Raw genomic sequence first — 21,904 nt, forward strand, 5'->3', positions numbered from 1 at the left:
GGCAATGGGCACTGGCAGTTCGTGTTACAGCACAAGGCTGTGACACTGGCACTAATCACTTTGGCACCCAAAAATGTTCCAGTTTATAGGGAAAGGTAGAAACATTGGATATGTAGCATTATTCCATAGTTTATCTAGAAATTATATTGTAAGGTATATGGCACACGGTAATAGGCAAGAGGCTTCAATAGAAGGCACTGTATATGCACCATCAAACCAAAAGGCCTCATTAATATTGGAGAAAAGTCAGCAGATTGTGCTAATTTCATACCATCCTACCAAGTAATATGTATGGGGACCTCCAGATTCTGCCCTGATAGATGACATCGCACAGGAAATAGCCACCATCTGAGGTGTCTGAAAGCAGCCTTCTTCACTCTCCCTATTGGAAACATATGCATGCTTGGCCAAACCGAGCATGCATAGGTATGGTGAAGTCAGGATCAACAGCTGTCAGCGGAAAGATGTTTAGCCAACAGCTATCTAAAGTGCATGGGCACAATAAAGGGATTGTCCAGGATATTTATATTAATGGCCTATCCCAGCACCCCCGCTGATCAGTTGTTCACAATGCCAACCGCAGCTGGATGTACAGTATTGCGGAGCTTCATCAACGATATAGTGGTCACGGTCTGGTAATGCACATCCGCCCCCTATTGATTGAAGGGGCGGATGTGCAGTACCTGGTCATGGACACTACACAGTTAACAGAGCTGTGCAGCTCCGCACCTCAGTACATCCGGCCGCCGACAGCAACGGAACAACTGATCGGCGGGGGTTCTGGGCGTCGCACACCCACCATTCAGGTATTGATGATTTATCCTAAGGATAGGCCAACAGTATAAAAGTCCTGGACAACATCTTTAAGTCAAGTCGTGGATAGACAAATGAATAGACGGACAAATAAATATGTAAAATATTAAAGTACAACATTTGTAATCAATCTTAATCTGGTGAAAAAGTGCTCATTATTAGGTTATGCCTAAAATAAATGTTTATTCCAACTGCTCTCTGACCAGATTCCCTATTAGGAGAACCCATGACAAATGGTGCATATCTATATCTACTTTGGAAAATCCCAACTTGTTAGGATGCTCCCCTGACAGTAAGCGATAAACTGATCCCAAAGTGACCTTCTCCTTGGAATCTCCTTGGAATCTTAGAGATCAGCTGTAATCTATGGACAGATCTGGCAGTAAGGAGTCATTTATCATTTTCAGTACAATAGATTTTTGCTTTAAAAAGTTCTGGGGTTATTTCATGTTTGCTCACTAATTTGACCCTTTTATTTCACTTTTTCCGTAACTCACAGAACTTAAAAAAAATGTTAGTTTAAGGGGGATTGGGTCATGTGTGGTCTGACAAATTTACTATTATTCACAATACAAATTGGTGTAAATTCTAGCAAAATTTTATTGCTGTTAGGTCAGTCTTATTTTCTGGCACACACACATTAAGAGACGTATTTAATTTATTAAGGGATGTTCACCTTGTAAAAAAAATGCTGGTCTTAATACATTTCCCACTTAGTCTTTTATTTCCATGCAGCTCCACCACAGGAGAAATTAGACATTACACCATGCCCAATCAATTCAATTGGTTCTCTATGCAAGACAACACAGGATAGGTCATCCAGAGCGAGAGACACTTTTTTAATCTGACCACGACATGCCTCTCTAGACCTGAGGACATCCCCGCCAATTATCCTATCAACTCAGATTCCCTTCCCATGCTGCCCCATATATCCTGTATGGCATGTGGTGCTTAAAGGGTTTGTCCTCTTTCAACAAACTTTTGCCCGTATGCTCAGGTATTTTTTTTAAAAAGAACAAACAAACTGAGCTTAACACAATTACAGTCAATTTCTGAATTCAGTTCTTCTCTTGCTGTAGACAGTACAAGCCGCTGAGTTCCTTAAGGCCAAAAGTAGCCGGATCCTTAAGGTGTTGAATAGCTTATCATTAAATACGGATTATGATTACTTATGTCACCAGTCTTGAATAAAAATATTCTGCTTGTATCAGGACCCATAAACATAGACACCACATATCACATCAATAGGAAGGAAAGATTCAGTCACTTGGCAGCACCAACCTACTGCAAGACTCCACAGTCACCACACATAGGGCGGAAAGCATTATGTTCAGGCCATTCCCACAGGCAACACATGCTACATAAAGAAGTGTATATGCCAGATTAAGTGATATTTTATTATGACCTGTCCTACGATGTTACATAATAAAGCAGCTTAAGAAATTTTTATATGCCTCTGTGACTATAGGAACTGGCTACTAGACACACCCAGCGGGAGATGGCGTGGTTGAAAGAGGTTGGAGATGACCAGTAAGTCCCTGTTATATCAAAACTGCTCAATGTTGTGACAATACACGGATATTATTGGATATTATGTTCGTTTGTATTGCTAGAATAAAAAAAAACATTGCCTTGACATGAAGGTAATTTACTCAGCAGGGTGCGGTCTTGCATCAATGTAATCCGTACTTCCCACCTGCCCTGGATACAGCAGGATAGTCCAGATATTAGGGAGGTGCCCCGGAGGTGGGGAATATGTCCCGACTTCAACAGAATCTGTTTCCTCAGGACGCAAATGCAGTTTAACATAATGGCGGAGTAAGGAACCATCAGATCCCTGTATTTTCAGGTCATGTGACTGGACAGCAGAGACCATCTCAGTCAGTTAAGCAGGCATGCAGGCTAGTGGGATGCTTGTGTTGGTGCAATATATTTTCTGGGGTGGGGGCTGTGGATGGCATCATAGTTTGGCGGGGCTTGTTGGGGGCATCAAAGTGTGTTGGAGGGCTGTGGGAGGGGTAACTGTGGGAGCAATATACTGTATTGTGGGACTGTTGGGGGCATCATACTGTGTGGGGGGATTGTGGGGCATTATACTGTGTGAGAGGATTGTGGGGGCATTATATTGGGTGGAGGGGCTGTGGGTGCATAAACTATGTGTGGGTGTTGTTGGGGCATAATAATTTGTGTGTGTGCTGTGAAGGCAGTATACAATCTATGGGGGTCCATATGGGGGGCTGTGAGAGGCATTATACTGTGTGCCTGCTGGTGCAAAAGGGGCATTTTACTGTGTGGGGGTGTGGTGGGTGCATTATTCTGTGTGGGGTCCAGTGGGAGCATTATACTGTGTGGAGGACTGTGAGGGCACCATACTGTGTGCAGGGAAACTGTAGGGGCATCATAGTATGGAGGTGACTGCGGGGGAATCATAATGTGGCTAGGGCAGTAAGCATCATAAATGTGTGTGTTAATATATGGGGGACAATAATCATACTGTATGGTGGACTGTGGGGGGGCATCATACTGTGTATGGTGGGAAAGGAGTATTGTACAATGTGAGAACACTGATGGGCTTTACTAGGAGCATTATTTCTGTATGGGCATATCTATAATATAACGCTGCAAGCGTCCCTCTGTCTGAAGCCTCTATAGACTGCGCATGCGCGACGCACAGTCTGGCTCCAGACAGAAGCACGCATCCAGCCGTTACAGGTAAGAGGAGTGTATGGCGCCGGAGACACTGAACGCATACCGCGATCTCCGGCGCTATACTTACCTTACCGGGAGGAGCGTTGCCGCGGCGCCTCTCTTCGCCGGAGACCGGGGCAGGAGTGAGGCGTTGGATCGGCGCATGAGCATAGTGCTATCCGGCGCCATTTTACTGAAGACACATTTGCACTTCTCCCACGGCCTCCGGCAGAACAGGACGCAGCAGCGCTGGAGCACAGGGAAGAAAGGTGAGTATAAGTGTTTATTTTTTTGTATGTGTGTACAGCATGAAAGGGATGAGAGGGCCACACATACCAGGATTGGTGGGTGAGGGGGCCACACATACCAGGATTGGAGGTTGAGGGGGCCACACATACCAGGATTGGGAAGAGGGGGCCACACATACCAGGATTGGGGGAATGAGGGGTACAGCACATACCAGGATTGTGGGGTGAGGGCACCATGCATACCAGGAATGGGGGGTGAGGGGACTATGCATACAAGGATTGTGGGGTGAGAAGATCATGCATACCAGGATGAGGGGTACTACACATACCAGGATTGGGGGGTGAGGGGACCATGCATACCAGGATTGCGGGGTGAGGGGACCATGCTTACCAGGATTGGGGGGTGAGAGGACCTTGCATACCAGGATTGGTGGGTGAGGGGACCATGCATACCAGGATTGTGGGGTGAGGAGATTATGCATACCAGGATGAGGGGTACCACACATACCAGGATTGGGGGGTGAGGGGACCATGCATACCAGGATTGCGGGGTGAGGGGACGATGCATACCAGGATTGGGGGGTGAGGGGACCTTGCATACCAGGACTGGGGGGGTGAGGGGTACCACACATACCAGGATTGGGGGGTGAGGGGACCATGCATACCAGGATGAGGGGTACAACAAATACCATTATTGGGGGGTGAGGGGTGCCATGCATACCAGAATAGGGATGAGGGGTACCATACATACCAGGATAGAAATGCGGGGTACCATGCATACCAGGATGAAGGTTGGGGTGCCATGCATACCAGGATGAGGGGTACCATGAATACCAGAATAGGTATGAGGGGTACCATGCATACCAGGATAAGGATGAAGGGTGCCATGCATACTAGGATGAGGGATTGGGTGCCATGCATACCAGGTTTCTGGGATGAGGAGGCCATACATACCAGAATTGGGATGAGGGATGCCATCCATACCAGGATTGGGGATGAGGGATGCCATCCATACCAGGATTGGGGGTGAGGGGTGCCATGCATACCAGGATTGGGGGTGAGGGGTGCCATGCATACGAGGATTGGGGGTGAGGGGTGCCATGCATACCAGGATAGGGATGAGGAGTGCCATGCATACCAGGATGGGGATGAGGGGTGCTATGCATACCAGGATAGGATGGTGGGGGCAGCACAAATACCAGGAGGGGGGCAGCACATACCAGCATGGGAGACCATATACCAATAACAATGCTCGCCACCCGGGCGTAGAACGGGTTCAATAGCTAGTATAGTATAAAGGACTAGGTGAGGTTAGGGAAGTGGCTTAGGATAAATTCAAAATAGAATGCCATGCAGTATATGTCCCTTTTTCCAAACTTTCAAAGTTGGGAGATATGGTAATGCTGAATAAAAGTGTCAGTAGACAAGAGTGAACTACTGGGAACTGTCATTGGTTTCCAACACGTCGGGCCAGTACGTGACTTGTTGCTCCTCTTGAATCAGGACCATACCAACAGACCAGAGAACACTGCACTGAAGCCACTGAGAAACTCTTTATTTACAAGTGATATACTGTTACTATTAAAACATTCAAAAATTAAGATATTTTTGTCCTGTGGCTTTCACCAACTTTAATACGACCCTCCCGTGAGTAAGATTTAGGGTAAGCAAGTGGCAAGTGGGAGAATGTGGTAAACTGCATTCAAAATTAATACTTACAGTTGGTTGCAACATTTTGTCAGAAGAGGGTGCTCTAGGCTCAAGTCTTATGTTGTTTGCTTTCATTGTGTGTACATGATTGTATTATACTCTGTATACTTATTTCATGATTATCTAAAGAATGTTATTGAGTTATATCAATTATCAGAAGAACTCATCAGCTAATCGGGATACTGTGAAAAGTATAAAAATAATTGTCTATAGTAGCTTAACTTTTTTCTTTTATGTGAACTATGATAAACATTTAGTATCACCCTGTGAGCATGCCTGTGAAAAGTACATTTAACCCATCGACAATTTAGATGTTTATATGCCTAATCATGCGTGGGATAGGTCCACAGTAGCATTTAGGGTTCCATTTTTCTTTTCCGTTATAGAACTTGCTGCAATAGAGGAGTCCAGTGCACCACTCTGTTGTCCATACACACTTGGTGCAACACTCCACAAGGTTGTAGCAATACAGAGAAATCCAAGGACCAGGGCACTAGATGTCCTCCTTTGGTAACTTTATTAGTACAGAAAAATCATAATATTTCGGCAACACAGAGGTTTTATCAAGCCATAAAAAAGAGAGAACTTGCTGCACTATTTTGGGGTCCGTTTATTTCGTAAGGAGGCCTTCATTTAAAAAAAAAGTGGCATGCTGGACTTTTTGTTCCAATAAAAATTTGAATTTGTGATGGAGCTTCCTTATCGAGTGAAAACCTAAGACTAATTGTAGTAGGTACCCTAAAATATCACAGAAACTAGATTTTTTTAGAAACGTGGCACAACCCTACAGTGTAGTCCTTAACCGCAATTGGGGACCTCAGCAGCAGCTCCCAATATGTAGGCAGCCTGCCGTACTGTGCTACGGCACGTCTCTGAGAGGCTATCTCCTGCAAGACCTGCCTGCCCCTCTCTACGTCACTCATTAGGATGCACCAGTTATTGTGCAAGGAACTAATGTGCAATATGCCTGTCGCATCATCTCTATCCTACAACTAAGAGAATTGTCTTAGATTCAATGGGGCAATCAAAGTTCAAGGGGACTGTCTTCAACTTGACCAGCCATGATTTCTTGGAGGTTTAAACAGGAGGGTAGTCATATACTAATTTCCTAAAATACAAATCCATTCTTTCCATTGATCAAAAACTCAGAAATCTATCCTTAGCCCGGAAGTCATTCTCTTGCTTTCTGGTGTGCCTCATTAGGTTGGGCATACTTTTGTTAGATCCCATTCAACAAGTTCCTGTGTTTGCACACACAAGCAGATATATATACTACAGAAGTGTGCAAATGTTTTCGGCAAGTGTGAAAAAAATGCAAAGTAAGAATGCCTTCAGAAATAGAAGTTTTAATAGTTTTTTTTTATCAATTAACAAAATGCTAAGAGAATGAGCAAATGAGAAATCAAAATCAAGTAAATATTTGGTGTGATCACCCTTTGCCTTCAAAACATCAATTCTTCTAGGTACACTTGCACACAGTTTTTCTAGGAACTCTGCAGGGAGGTTGTTCCAAACATCTTGGAGAATTAACCATAGATCTTCTGTGGATGTAGGCTTGCGCAGATCTTTCTGTCTCTTAATGTAATACCAGACAGACTCCATAATATTGAGATCGGGTTTCTGTGGGGCCATATCATCTTTTCCAGGATTCCTTGATCTTATTTACACTGAAGATAGTTTTTACTAACATTGGCTGGGCTTGTTTTCCTGTTGCAAAATAAATTTGTTGCAAATCAAATGAATTTCTGATGGTATTGCATGATGGATAAGTATCTGCCTATATTTCTCAGCATTGAGAATACCATTAATGCTGATCAAATCCCCAACTCCCACTGGTTGCTGACAGTTCTGATTAGCTAATAGCACTGCGGGACATCTTCCGATTTTAAAGGATAGTAAGTATGATGTGTCTTTCATATGTTGCATTAAAAACATTAGAGGTTATGTTAGAGCGCTGCCAGTAGAATTACTGAGGATGCGGTAATTAAAAATAAATACCTTTTAGTTTAGGGTTTTAAAACATCACAAACCCGTTTTCATTTTTCGGTAATATCACCTGATGAAGCTTCAGTCCGGAGCCAAAAACCAGTTTGTGATTTTCGAAAACTGTCAAATAAAAGGTACCGTATTTTTCGGACTTTAAGATGCACTTTTTTCCTCAAAACTTTTGGAGGAAAGTGGGGGGTGCGTCTTATAGTCCGGATAATACATTGCGGATGGTGAGGTGGGGGGGGGGGGTGAGCGGTGGCGGAGGAACGGGGCACAGGCAGTAGCCGGCTTCTGAAGCTTGGCGATCCTGTGTGCCCACTACTAAATAGAATGAATATTCACTCCTGTCCACACCCATGGGAGTGGAGAGAAGTGAATATTCACTTTCTTTAATAGCACACCCTGTCAGTCGCAGCCGCCGGCTCCTGAAGCTGCTCAGCGATCCTGTGTGCCTGCTATTAGAGAGTATGAATATTCACTCCTCCCCACTCCCATGGGCATGAAGAGAAGTGAATATTCATTCTCTTTAGTAGCGGGCACACATGATCGCCGATCAGCAGCAGGAAGCCGCGGCTCTAGCTGACACTGTACACTATTAAAGAAAGTGAATATTCACTCCTCTCCAAGCTGGGACTATGAGTATCCCTGCAGCTCACCTCAGCGTCTGAGGGCGCATGGCAGTGACGGCAGCAGAACAGGACGCAGCGCTGGAGCAGAGAGAAGGAAGGTGAGTAGAATTGTTTATTTTTTTTCATGTGTGCAGTGATGGGGGACCATGCATACCAGGATTGGGGATGGGGGAGCCATGCATATCAGGATTAGGGGTGAGGGAGCCATGCATACCAGGATTGGGAATGAGGGGGCCATGCATACTAGGATTGGGGATGAGGGGTCATGTATACCAGGATGGGGGTGAGGGGGCCATGCATACCAGGATTGGGGATGAGGGGGCCATGCATACCAGGATGGGATGGGGGGCCATTCTTACTAGGATGGGGATGAAGGGCCTTGGATACCAGGATGGGGATGGAGGGCAATGCATACCAGGATGGGGATATGGGGTGCCATGCATACCAGGATAGGGATGGGGGGCTATGCATACCAGGATAGGGATGGGGGCCATGTACACCAAGATGGGGGACCATTCTTACCAGGATGGGGGCCATGCTTACCAGGATGTGGATGGGGGGCAATGCTTACCAGGATGGGGATTAGGGGACCATGCATACCAGGATTAGGATGGGGGCAATATACCAGGATGACCTAATTCTACTGGCAGCACACCAACATAGCCTTTAATGTTTTTATCTCTTCCGGTTCAACTCCAAGTGCTATACCCCGCACCATTGGACTTAACAGCCATTTCAGTGTCACGATCCCCACCAAATCTGTTGCACTAAGTTTTCTTGGCTGACCACTGCACCTATGATTCTTAACTTTGGCCATTTCTTGGTGTTTCTTCAAGAAGGCTTGAAAAGCACATCTTTAAGCCCAGTCTGCTTTCAAATCTTACCTATGAGAGACCTTGCTGATGCAGTATAACTACCTACTTGTTGCAGTGCTCAATATTGACATTGTTTATGACCTGTGACATGAAACTGTTTTCCTTAACCTCGCCTTTGTAGCAGTTTGCTTGTCCTTCACCCAGTTTCAAGCATCCAACACAGCAATTTCTGTTTCAGTTAATGACTGTGTTCCAACCAGCATATGTAAATGATGATCATTGTCACCTTTTTGGTATAATTGGTTATTCGTAAACCTGAATATAATCCTACAAATCTCTGATTTTGGACAAGTGTACCTAGAAGAATTGTTGCTATTCTGAAGGCAAAGGGTGGTCACACCAATATTGATTAGATTTAAATTTATCTTTTGTTCATTCAATTTTAATTTTGTTAATTGTTAAAATAAACTAACACTTCTATTTTTGGAAGCATAGAGTTGTCGTAAATGGTACATTCCCTAAATGGGATATAGTCAGCAGTGGGGAGCCGCAGGGATCTGTGCTAGGACCGATTCTTTTTAACCTTTTTATTAATGACCTTGGGGATGGGATTGAGAGTAAAGTGTCAGTCTTTGCTGACGACACCAAACTATGTAGGATATTAAAATATGATCTTGACATTACAATATTGCAGAACGATCTGGATAAGATGATTGAATGGGCAAACACTTGGCAGATGAGGTTCAATGTAGATAAATGTAGAGTAATGCACCTAGGACGGAGTAATCCTATTGCTACATATACATTAAATGGGAGTATACTCAGGACAACAGAACAGGAGAAGGACTTGGGTATTCTGGTTACAAGTAAGCTGAGCAGCAGTACTCAATGTCAAGCAGCAGCTGCAAAAGCAAACAAAATTTTAGGATGTATAAAAAGAGAAATAAAATCCCGCAACGTACTGTTGCCCCTTTATAAATCACCGGTGAGGCCACATCTAGAATATGGGATCCAGTTTTGGGCTCCACATTTTAAAAAGGATATTCCGAAGTTAGAGCCAGTTCCAAGGCGGGCAACTAGATTATTACAAGGGATGGAAGGCCTCATATGATGAGAGGTTGAAAAGTTGGTCTTGTTTAGCTTAGAAAAACGACGCCTCAGAGGGGATCTTATTTATATGTATAAATATATGTATGGTCAGTACAGAGGACTAGCACATGACTCATTCCTTCCAAAGACCATACTAAGGACCAGGGGGCACTCATTACAGGTGGAAGAAAGGCGATTCCGGCACCTAAACAGGAAAGGGTTCTTTATAGTTAGAGCAGTCAGAATATGGAATACCAGACCACAAGAGGTAGTGATGGCAGACTCTATAACAGCTTTCAAAAAAGGGCTGGATGATTTCCTCAATACATATAACATTGTGGGTTACAGTTAAATTAGACAAAATATTACACCTATAGTAGTACATTTAGTACGATAATAGTAATTACATAACTAGTATCATAATAAGGTTTGATCCAGGGTTCTAGGACTGATCGCCTTTTCTCGGGGTCAAGAAGGAATTTTTCCCCGTGACGCAAAATTGGCTGAAGGTGTCCTGGGGATTTTGCCTGGATCAACAAATTTAGGCATAGGGATTTTACTAATACCATTATTAGAATAACAAGAGTAATGCAAAATAAAAAACTAATTAAAAAATTATAAATGGGTTAATTTTTTGTAAAAGAGCAGAAATAATAAAAATGGTGATAATAATACATTGGTGAGGCCTAGTCTCAGTTAGTTAGTAAGTTAGTGTAATGGCAGTTTAGGGAGTACAATTGGGGGAGGAAAGTTGAACTTGATGAACCTAGGTCTTTATTCAACCTACGTTACTATGTTACTTTGTAGCTTTATCCCACACCTGCCCAAACCTTTTGCAAAATATTGTATATATGTATATATAATTAGACTTTTAAGGTTCAAAGAAAGGTGCTTGAGCGGCACATAATCATTTCCATTGACAGTTTGAGTGGGATTTATTTCCACCTTTCACATAATGCCCCCAGGTGTTGACTCAGAGACCCCCTCCAATGAATCATATCCACTGTGCGTCCTTTGGTGTTATTTTCCAATAATAATTCTAAGAAAAAAAGCCCCGTAAAGTTATGTGAAGCCTTAGAAAGTTATTCCACATCTCTAATAGAGATATAGCGGTCAAATGGTTAACAGACCTTTTGACATCATATAAGGAAGTGGTGTACAAACAATTCTTTAACCTAACTACAGAAAAATAAGCCAAAGTCTATCTGCTTAGTCTGATCGATATAGTCAGGCTATGTATTATCTAGAATAAGATCTGTATATTCACTATTAGCACTAAAATCAATGTAAATGTACATGGGATTGCCATTATTCTCGCTTTAAGTTTCTTTTTCTTGAATGGCATTTATCAATCCAGGATTGATACTTAATGTGCAATTGCTGAAGGTCCCACTGCAGTTCTTAACCTTCCTTCTTGCTGTTTTCCAATTGAATAGAGAAGGATAGTCACACATCTGGGCTCTGTTTCCATTAATTTGAATGGTGCAGCATACTGCAGATCAGGTTCTATTCAAATGAATAGGAGATGATCTTCAGTTCTCAGCAGCGGCTGCCACATATTGCTGTTCAGCTCCGCCTGCTGCCAGAACTAATAACAGCTGATCATTGGGGGTGCTCGGTGTCAGTCCCACACAAATCCGATATTCGTGACCTATCCTAGGAATAGGTCTACAATATTATGCCAGGACAACCCTTTTAATATTATGTATATAGTATTAATACTATATGATTATATATAGAATATGTGTGTGTATATATACAGTGCCTTGAAATAGTATTCATACCATGTACTTTTCCACATTTTTTCACATTACACCAACAATCTTAAATTCATTTTATTGTGATGTTATGTGATATGCTAACACAAAGTAGCAAGTATTTGTGAAGTGTAAAGGAAATGATAAATGGTTTTCTAATCATTTTAAAAATATAATTGTCAAATGCACTATACTTTTTCAAGGCACTGTACAGTACTAATACTATATGTGTACATATAGAATATGTGTGTCCATATATGTATATATATATATATATATATATATACACATATATATATATATTTTGTGACAATGCCACTGGTAAGGTGATAGAGGGAAGATATGTTTCATGGAGGCTATTAGCTTCCATGAATTGAAACCATGAAGTTTGCTCCAGCATGTCATTTGCTGAGAGGGTTAAACCTCCATTTTAAAAGGGAGTGGTTTTTGTGAATGACCATTGTGAAGTGTGGGGGGTCATTCATCATATCTCCACCTCAGGGTGTGGTCTGGGGTTTAAATACTCGGCCTGCTGAGGAATTCAGTGTCCTGTGAGTCTGGAGAGAGTAACTCCAGACATCTTTGTGTTGAGCTGACCTGAACCATGTGGCGTTGCTAAACTCTGAGCAGGTGGATCCCTCCTACCACAGGGACTGTGCTTTGTGTTGCCATTTTGTTTTGGTTCTCCTGTCAAGTCAGCAATCTTCCCCATGATTGTGGAGCCTACTGAAACAGACTAAGGGACCTTTTTAAACGCTTAGGAAGCCCTTGCAGGTGTTTTTGATTAATTATTCTAATTTACTGAGATGATGAGTTTTGTGTTTTCATTAGCTGTAAGCCATAATCAACATTAACAGAAATAAATACTTGAAATAGCTCACTCTGTTTGTAATGACTATATAATATATGAGTTTCACTTTTTGTATTGAAGAACTGAAATAAGTTAACTTTTTGGTGATATTCTAATTTTGTGAGAAGCACCTGTAATAAATATATATATATATATATATATATTAAATATAGTAATTAATATATATATGAACACACATACGCCTGTACAGCAGAATTTCTGACCTATTTAGGTTACATTTACTTTACATTTTAAACTTTTTGAACAAATCAAAAAGCACAAATGCAAACAAGATGTTTTTAGTAATTTCCTGCTACTGTTTATATCTCATTTTAATAGCACAGTTAGATAAATTCAGGAGGTGTTAAAATAGGTGTGATAATGAGCTTGTGACTGATACTTTTTAGCAGAGGACTAAGTGAACTGGCACAGCAGAAGGCACAGCTCAGGACCAAAGTATGACCCACATGTTGTGTAAGTATATTGTGGATTGAGGGAAGGGTAATACCAGGGTATATGGCATTTTTCCTTCCACAGAATGGTTGCTTCATTGCCCCTTTCTAGTTTATATGATTATTTGTTTAATTCTCCTTGTTCGTGGTTGCTATTGTATTCGGGCCTAATGAAAGGGGAGCTCTTCACACAGGGTATCACCACCCGAAAGTAAGAGATGCACCCAACCCGACTCGGATCTTTCCTCTTCAGGGGCCTTATAGCATTTTATGCTGGGATGAGACTAAAGGCCACCATACACATTAGATAACTGTTGCCAAACTCTCATTCAGCCTATAACTATATTTCCTGTCTCTAGTATACACATAAATGGTCGGCCATTCATGTGTTCGCTATGGTGAGAGAGGAAATGCTGCTGTCAGACCCACTGGGCAGCGACTTATCTGCCTGCAGAACAAAAAGATTGGGTCATTACATTTAAACTGCTTGATTTTTACCCCCCTAAACATTATCTTTCAGGGAAGAGTTGGAAGGCCCCCATAAACAATGGCGGGTTATCCACTCCTGACAAACATCGGCGAGTTCATACAACTTTTCTCTAATGTGTATAGGGATCTTCAGTCACAACAGATACACTTTGCTGGACATATGGATGCTGTTTATTAATTTAATGTTAGGAATAGTTAGGGGACTTATTTGTTTTGGTGATTGTGGTAAGTGGTTGCGAGGCTGTAAGGCCACAGTCAGGAACACTGAGGTGAAGCACTTCAGCAGAAACATGGCCACTCACACGTATACACAGGAAAAAAAATTGTTAGAGATATAGTGACGAATCTATAGGTTCGTCTCTTGTTTTTAGTCCATGTGTACGTGTATATACTGTATGTTTATATATATATATGTTTATATTGATTCTAACAAATCCTGATGGAACCCCATGTGATATCCATTAGGGTTTATGCCGTGATCCTTTACATGCTCTTGTCACAAAATATACAGTTATATATTATTAACACATTAATTCAACCGCCATATTAGAGCTGTCAAAACCAGTATATATAGCATGATATGCATTATTCAAATTAGTGTATACTGTATATAGCCTAAAGATGTCAAATATATTTTTACCTATATAACCTAAAATATATTCTCTATTTGAGCTGCTTCATTAGACTATGTGAAAAATTTGTAGTTTGAACAAGCAATTGCACTTGTCTCACCTTTATTATTCATTCAGTTATTTTCTCTACTCTTTCTTACTTTTGCTTTCATTTTACATTTTCTTGAAGTTTTCAGTAATTGCAGAGTTTTGTAATAATAGTGAAAACACTAAAACACTAAAATACAAAAAAAAAAGACAATGAATGCAGGAAGAAACCAAATGTGGGTAACTTTACTAATATGGAGAACTGCACACATGACTAATTGTTGAGGTTTTTTTTTAGTCATATTTCCTTTAAGCTAATACGTTACCATTTGATGACAGAAAACACAGAAAATAAATGCAGGTTCACCTGTTCGCCCAACCATATTGCTTTGTGGATAACTCCCCAAACTTTACTCAGAAGACGAAGGCAGTATAAAAATGATGTACATAATTTACACTACTTTGGTATTGTCGGGAAATTAGGTCCTAGTAGGAGGCATTGTACCTTTCTGGGGTTTTTTAATACATTTATTTTTTCTTTAACTTTTTAGAAACATTTCAACAGAAACACTGACATTTTTGGAATTGTAAAGTATTTGACTAAGCACTGTTAGGTTTACTATTCTGTCTTTGACTCCAAGAGCCTTATCCATATTGGCGCTTGGGAGCAACTCTTTCTTCCATTAATGCTTCCACTTTTTTCTGTCAGTACCCCTTCTGTCTCGAGAATTAATTTAAAAAAAAAAATGGACAAGGAATAAAGCAAGAAATAAGAACACATTCATGAGCATAATTATAGCTATTATGGTGCCCAAAAGCTAAGGGTGCTCACTCAGATGCAGAAAGGTTGTTACATTTGTTAGCAATATGCAAGATAGTAGATTTCTGGATATCTAACACTTATAAGACTAGGGTCACACCAGTGTATATTCTCTCATTTAATGCTAATCACACTCGGGTCAGACTATGATCACAGTTTGATTAGAGTATGATCATAGTGCGATCTAAATATCTTGGATGCTCGGATTAGGAGAAGATGGAGAAATTTTCTTTTTTTCCCAAAAACACTCATTGAGGATTGTTGCTAAAAAGTTAAAGTATGCTGCATCTTGGAAAACTTTTGTCAAACTTCTTGTCATCTTTTTTTTAGTGGGGATCCATTTCTGAATTCTAGTTTTGCCTCTAGATACTAATGTGTCATGGTCATGTTGAGGTGGGTGGCTACAAGCAATTCATTGGTGGACACATGAGTGAATAAGTAAGCCGGTATGATTAAAGGGAATCTGTCACCAGGTTTTTGCCATCCCATCTAAGGGCAGTGTAATGTAGGGGCAGAAACTATGATTTCAGCGGTGTGTCACTTACTGAGCTGCATGCTGTCATGTTGATAAAATCACTGTTTTCTCTGCTGTAGTCTAGCAGAACTCCGAATGCCAAGATCTGTATAACCCCGCCCTCCCACAACAATGATTGGTAGCTTTCTGACTTTCCACAGTGTACACAGGAAGCTGCCAGTCAGTGATGGGGCGGGGCTAAACGGAGCTCATGAATATGCTTGACTACCTGGCAGCAGGGTTACTAGTCCTCTAATGATGACCTCCGGCTAATTTTATCTAAACTACAGCAAGCAGTCTAGTAACTGACACATCCCTGGAATCAGGGTCTCTATCTCTTCATTATGCTGCTCTCAGATTAGGTATCAAAGCCTTGTGACAGATTCCCTTTAATTCTCTGCTTGTAGATTCCTAAAAATTCCTGCTGAACCACAAAGCAGACAACATACAGTATTTATGCCAATTCGCTTTCTATCCTTCGATTTTGATTGCACTGCGCTAGCTTTATATATATATATATATATATATATATATATATATATATATATACACACACACATATATATACACAAGTGCTTCTCAGTAAATTAGAATATCATCAAAAAGTTAAAGAGGTATTCCCATCTCCAAGATCCTATCCCAATATGTGGTAGGTGTAATTAAAATATTAGCAAATACCACCAATTACAAATGTAGTATAGTTACCCCATGTGTAGGGTATTACAGTAGATTATATCCATGGTTATGACCACACATATAGTGACAGTTAAATAAAAACAGCTCTTAGTGGTCGTAACCATGGATACCTAAGGTCCTGCAATGCCTGCACATGAGGTAAACTACATAGCGAATCTGAAGAACTATACTACATTTCTAATTGGAGATATTTGCCAATATTATTATTATTACACCTACTACATATTTGGGATATGATCTTGGATATAGGAATACCCCTTTAATTTATTTCAGTTCTTCAATAGAAAAAGTGAAACTCATATATTATATAGAGTCATTACAAACAGAGTGATCTATTTCAAGTGTTTATTCCTGTTAATGTTGATGATTATGGCTTACAGCCAATGAAAACACAAAAGTCAGTATCTCAGTAAATTAGAATACTTTATTACAACAGCTTGAAATATGTTTTTAAAATTTCCAAATGAAATGCAAAATTTATTTTCATCTGAAAACAGCACCTTAGACCACTGAGCAACAGTCCAGGTCTTTTTGAAATATGCGTTTCACTTTTTGTATTGAAGAACTGAAATAAATTAACTTTTTGATGATATTTTAATTTAGTGAGAAGCACTTTTATATCACACACACAATTAGACCACTGTTTGAGTATATTTATGTTGTTGGCTAGAATCTAGATTTTTTTTCTCTAGGAGGAACAATATGTATGTTAGGTCTCATTTAGACGTCCGTGATTTTTTATGTTTGCAAAAAACGGTCTGAGTGTCTTCAGTGTTTTGGATCCAAGTTTCCTCAGTGTTTGATCAGTGTTACAGCTTTTACCATTAATGTTTCATCAATGATTTTCACAGATGAAAAATATAAATAACTTGCAAAGCTTCTATCTATTACAATGTTGATCACGGACAGGACAGAGATTATACACTGATGCCATCCATGTGCTGTCCATGATTTTCAGGGACCCAAAGACTTGTACGGGTAATTTTGATCTGTGATGATGATTTTTTTATGGACACAAGTATGGCCCATGGTCTGAAAAAAAAACACGGAAATGTGAATAGCATCATAGACTTTACTAGGTACGTGTTCTATCCGTGAACATCACAGATTCACTGACGTCTGAATGAACCCTTACATATTGCTATAAAATTTGTATCTAGTGTGTTATTTATGCTCATATTTGGCAGAATTTAAGGGAAGCCATGAGAGTGTTCATGACTGCCAAAAACTGTGATAGGAAATTTGCCAGCTGGAATGAATTGTGTACTACCAGGGCATGAATAATGTCATCCTAACAGATAGGAATCATTTAATTTCGAAATTTGTGCACATTTAAATAATACTGGAGGGATTTTGTTACTTCTCTGCTATGAGCAATCGCATTAGGAAATGCTTAGGACGCAGACGCTGTTTGGTTATTGCAAAATATGTCACTGTTTAGTGCGTGGAAACATATTGTAAATGGTCAGTGTGAATGCTCCCAGCAGATGTTAATTATGGGGCTGTAGGACTTCTACCTTGTATCCCTCATGTGGGGAATAGTATTGGGTGATTGATTGCATCAATTATGACACGAAATTTAGGTTATTTGAAATTGTCTTCAAATAATCATCTGTTTCTGTAACATTACTGTGGCCTATGGCAGCCTATGGCAGGGGTTGTAGTTTTGTAGTGTTTAGAGACCACTGGTCTTTTGTAACATTTAATAAACTGTCTATCAAATTGTAAATGAAAGTATCTTATACAATATAGAAGTTCTCAACATCAGCGACAGGGGTGACAGCACAGCAACGCTACCCATATCTATCGCTTTTATTAATTTCTACATTGTGCAATCCCTATGTCTGAAGAAGGTCTGAACTGTCTGGCTGAAACGTCACTGCGAGTCTTTTTTGGACTGCTTTCAAATAAATAATTCGTTCCATTTTTATCATTTAAGCCATGTTCACACATTCAGTATTTGGTCAGTATTTTACCTCAGTATTTGTAAGCCAAAACCAGGAGTGGGTGATAAATACAGAAATGGTGATGTGTTTCTATTATACTTTTACTCTGATTGTTCCACTCCTGGTTTTGGCTTACAAATACTGATGTAAAATACTGACAAATATTTTTACCTCAGGATTTATAAGCCAAAACCAAGAGTGGAACAATTAGAGGAAAAGTATAACAGAAACACATCACCACTTCTGTATTTATCACCCACTCCTGGTTTTGGCTTACAAATACTGAGGTAAAATACTGACCAAATACTGAACATGGCCTAAGGGTATGTGCACACCATCCGTACTGTCAGCACTTTGAACACAGCATACTTTATTCTGCGCAGATGAATCAATGAACACATGCGGATTCATCGCATTCAATACATTGTAGTGATCTAATTTCTCTTGCGGAGACTAGCGACTCCGCAAGAGAAACTGACATGCTGCTTTCTGGAAAGACGCGCTGCAGGTCCGTATCCGCAGGTGCACGGAGACGCATAGTGGGCATTGGATTTCTTGAAATCCCATCTACTTTGCTTGCAATGTAGAACGCTGCAGTTTGCACGCAGCGCAAGTGCGATGTGTCCAATCCGCAGCATATACTGACCGTGTGCACATACCCTTAGAGTGCCTGCCGAGTACTTCTATATTGTGTTGGAAACAGAGTGGAATCCTTCTCGTGCACCCAGCAAATGAGCGTACTGCAGAGCCATTGAAACTATATTATAAGCAAATCTTGGAATAAGGCCCAAAGCTTTAAGGTAGGGTATGCTCATACCCGACAAAATAGTTGCAGAAATTTCAGAGACTGTCTCATTTATCTTAAATACAGAATTTTTTCAGAAATTTATGCAAATACTGCAGATACAAACTCAGATTGAATCAAATTATTTTTAGTCTGTGAAAATGTACATATATATATATATATATATATACCTATTCAATGAAATCAGTCTTCTGATAATTAATGCAAAATAAGATAATGTATTTATGTTCTTTGGGTTGGACAATAGGCTTAATTTAGTAGACTATTCCCTTGGCAACTATAAAGGGCTGCCAACAGGAATTTCAGGGCCCCATACTGGCAAAATTTTCAGGCCCCCTTGAGACTCTATCCAGGTTTCACCCCAGCCCCACCTCCACCCCTCGAACCTTCCACAGTCCCAGTAACCACTCTTGGAAAAACTTCTCTTCTGCACCACGTCCTCACCAATCACACATTAACAGTTCCAATCAAACACCATATCACATACATAGTCATCAGCTTTTGCCACCATGACAAGGAGACTCTTTTTGCTGGGCCCTACTCTACTCTGACCTATTAAACATTGTTAAAATATCCAATACTCTTTCTAGGTATATTTCTATTTTTCTTTAATTTTTAAAATGACCGATAATACCACATACAAGGGACAAATGCCATGGCCAGACCTCATATTACCACCACATAGTGACCAAATATTACCACATACAAGGAACAGATACCGCCACACCATGACCAGATCACATATTAGCACCACAGTCGCTGAAAACTACAATACTGATCATTAATAAAAAAAAAAAAAAAACACAATACTAATATTACCATAAGTGCCATTACACATAGGAGCTCTGTACATAGTATACAGTGTATAGTGTCAGTGTACAGTTAATACATTCATCACCAGTGACTTTATTCACAGAAGCTCTGTATATAGTGTATAATGTACAGGTAATACAGGGATCACCACTGACATTATACACAGGAGTTCTGTATATAGTGTACAGGTCATAGTGATCACCAGTGACATTACACACAGGAGCTCTGTATATACTATATAGTGTATCGTGTATCGTGTACAGGTAATACAGTGACATTATACACAGGAGCTCTGCAAACAGTGTATAGTATACAGGTAATAGTGATCATCAATGACATTATACAAAGGAGCCCAGTATATAGTGTACAGGTAATACAGTAATCATCAGTGACATACACAGGAGCTTTATATATAGTGTCAGTGTACATACAGGGATCACCAGTGACATTATACACAGGAGCTCTATATATATTGTTATTGTGCAGGTAATACAAGGATCACCAGTGACATTACACAGGAGCTCTGTATATACTATATAGTGTATAGTGTACAGGTAACACACTGACTCACCAGTGACATCTCTAGTTGAGGTCCTTCATCTTTGCACAGACTGCCATAATTTCTTCCAGCTAGGACTTGTCTGCAGAAAATAACATAGTTATCTAGAGCACCGCTTCTAGAGCACATTCCCCAACTTCTACACTACACCAGATGAAGAAAAAAAAGGGCCATGGTGTCTCCCTGCACAGTAAGAGGACTCTCCCATTGAAAACAGTATTTTCAAAAAAACATCACAGCAGTAATAATATCCCTTAACTAGCCCCTACAGTAATAATATCCCCCATTCTGGCCCCCTTGCGTCTCATTCCTAGCCCCTTGTGTCTCATTACTGGTCCTATATGTTCTCCCATCCTGACCCTATATGTTCTCTCATCCTACCCCCATGTGTCTCCAACCTGCCCCATATGATCTCCCATCCTGCCCCATTTGACATCTCCATTGTACCCCATCTGATGTCTCCATCCTGCCCCATCTTTCTCCATCCTGTCCCATCGGTCTCCATCCTGGTATTGTGTCGCCCTGCAAAGTAACAGGAGCCTCCCATTGAAAAGTGTATCTTGAAAAAAAAATACATCACAGCAGTAATAATATCCCTTAATTAGCCCCTACAGTAATAATATCCCCAATGATGGCCTACTTGGGTCTCAATCCTAGCCCCTTGTGTCTCATTCCAGGTCCTATATGTTCTCCCATCCTGACCCCATATGTTCTCCCATCCTGCTCCCTTGTCTCCATTCTGTCCCATATGTTCTCCCATCCTGCCCCCATGTGTCTCCAACCTTATCCATATGATCTCCCATCCCACCCCATCGTCTCCCCTATCCATTTGAGCCACGGACTCGCCAGCGCATGACAGTGATTTCATACACCGGCGATGTGCACACCAATGTCAGCTGCTGGCCTGTGATTGGCTGGCGGCTTTTAACCACTGCAAGGCAGTAAATTTTAACTGAGCATGTGTCCAAGGATGCACGTTCAGTTACTGAACCAGCAGGATCCAGCCCCTGGGGCCCAGTGAGCAGGGCTTGGTGAGCAGTAATGATGAGCGATCATGCTCGTTACTCGAGATTTACGAGCATGCTTGGGTGTTATGTTCGAGCCGGGTGCATGATTTGCGACTGTTTGACAGCTTTAATACATGTGAGGAATGCCTGTTTCATGCACACAGCTCAACTCAAATGTAACACCCAAGCATGCTGAAGATACTCGGTGAGCACCCAAGCATGCTCTCCGAAAGGGTTAACAGAACATACTCGCTCATCACTAGTGAGCAGAGGCGGGCCGTTCCGGGAGCCCCTTAGCTCACCGGGCCCCATACGCCAGAAAGGGCAGTAATGCTCTGATGGCGGCCCTGCATCTATAGAAAACTGACAAATCTTCACTAGCCATTCAAGTTTAAAGGGTCTTTAAAAGGGTCAATGTTAAAATGTAAGAAAAATATGAAGTGTGGTCAGTCTGTCTTACTTTTTTACTCTGTCAGTAAGATTAGCTATAAATACCTGTTTTCTGTCTCATTCATTAGAAAGATTTTTTTCTTATAGTTAGAGATATATAAAGCAA

The 21,904-nt window shown here is 40.9% G+C and overlaps 1 protein-coding gene across 1 annotated transcript in view; it reads left to right on the plus strand.

Annotated features, from left to right (window-relative positions):
• The window catches only part of TBKBP1 (TBK1 binding protein 1), an 82,760-nt gene that overhangs the window by 29,343 nt on the left and 31,513 nt on the right, over window positions 1-21,904 (plus strand). The window contains exon 6 of the mRNA XM_073683478.1: window positions 2,282-2,343. Coding sequence (XP_073539579.1) covers window positions 2,282-2,343 — 62 coding nt within the window. The remainder of the gene's footprint in view (window positions 1-2,281; window positions 2,344-21,904) is intronic.

Source organism: Phyllobates terribilis, unplaced genomic scaffold (assembly GCF_046119375.1).
Source record: "Phyllobates terribilis strain yellow unplaced genomic scaffold, ASM4611937v1 Scaffold_5__5_contigs__length_657084704, whole genome shotgun sequence".
In the NCBI taxonomy this organism is placed as follows: Eukaryota; Metazoa; Chordata; class Amphibia; order Anura; family Dendrobatidae; genus Phyllobates; species Phyllobates terribilis.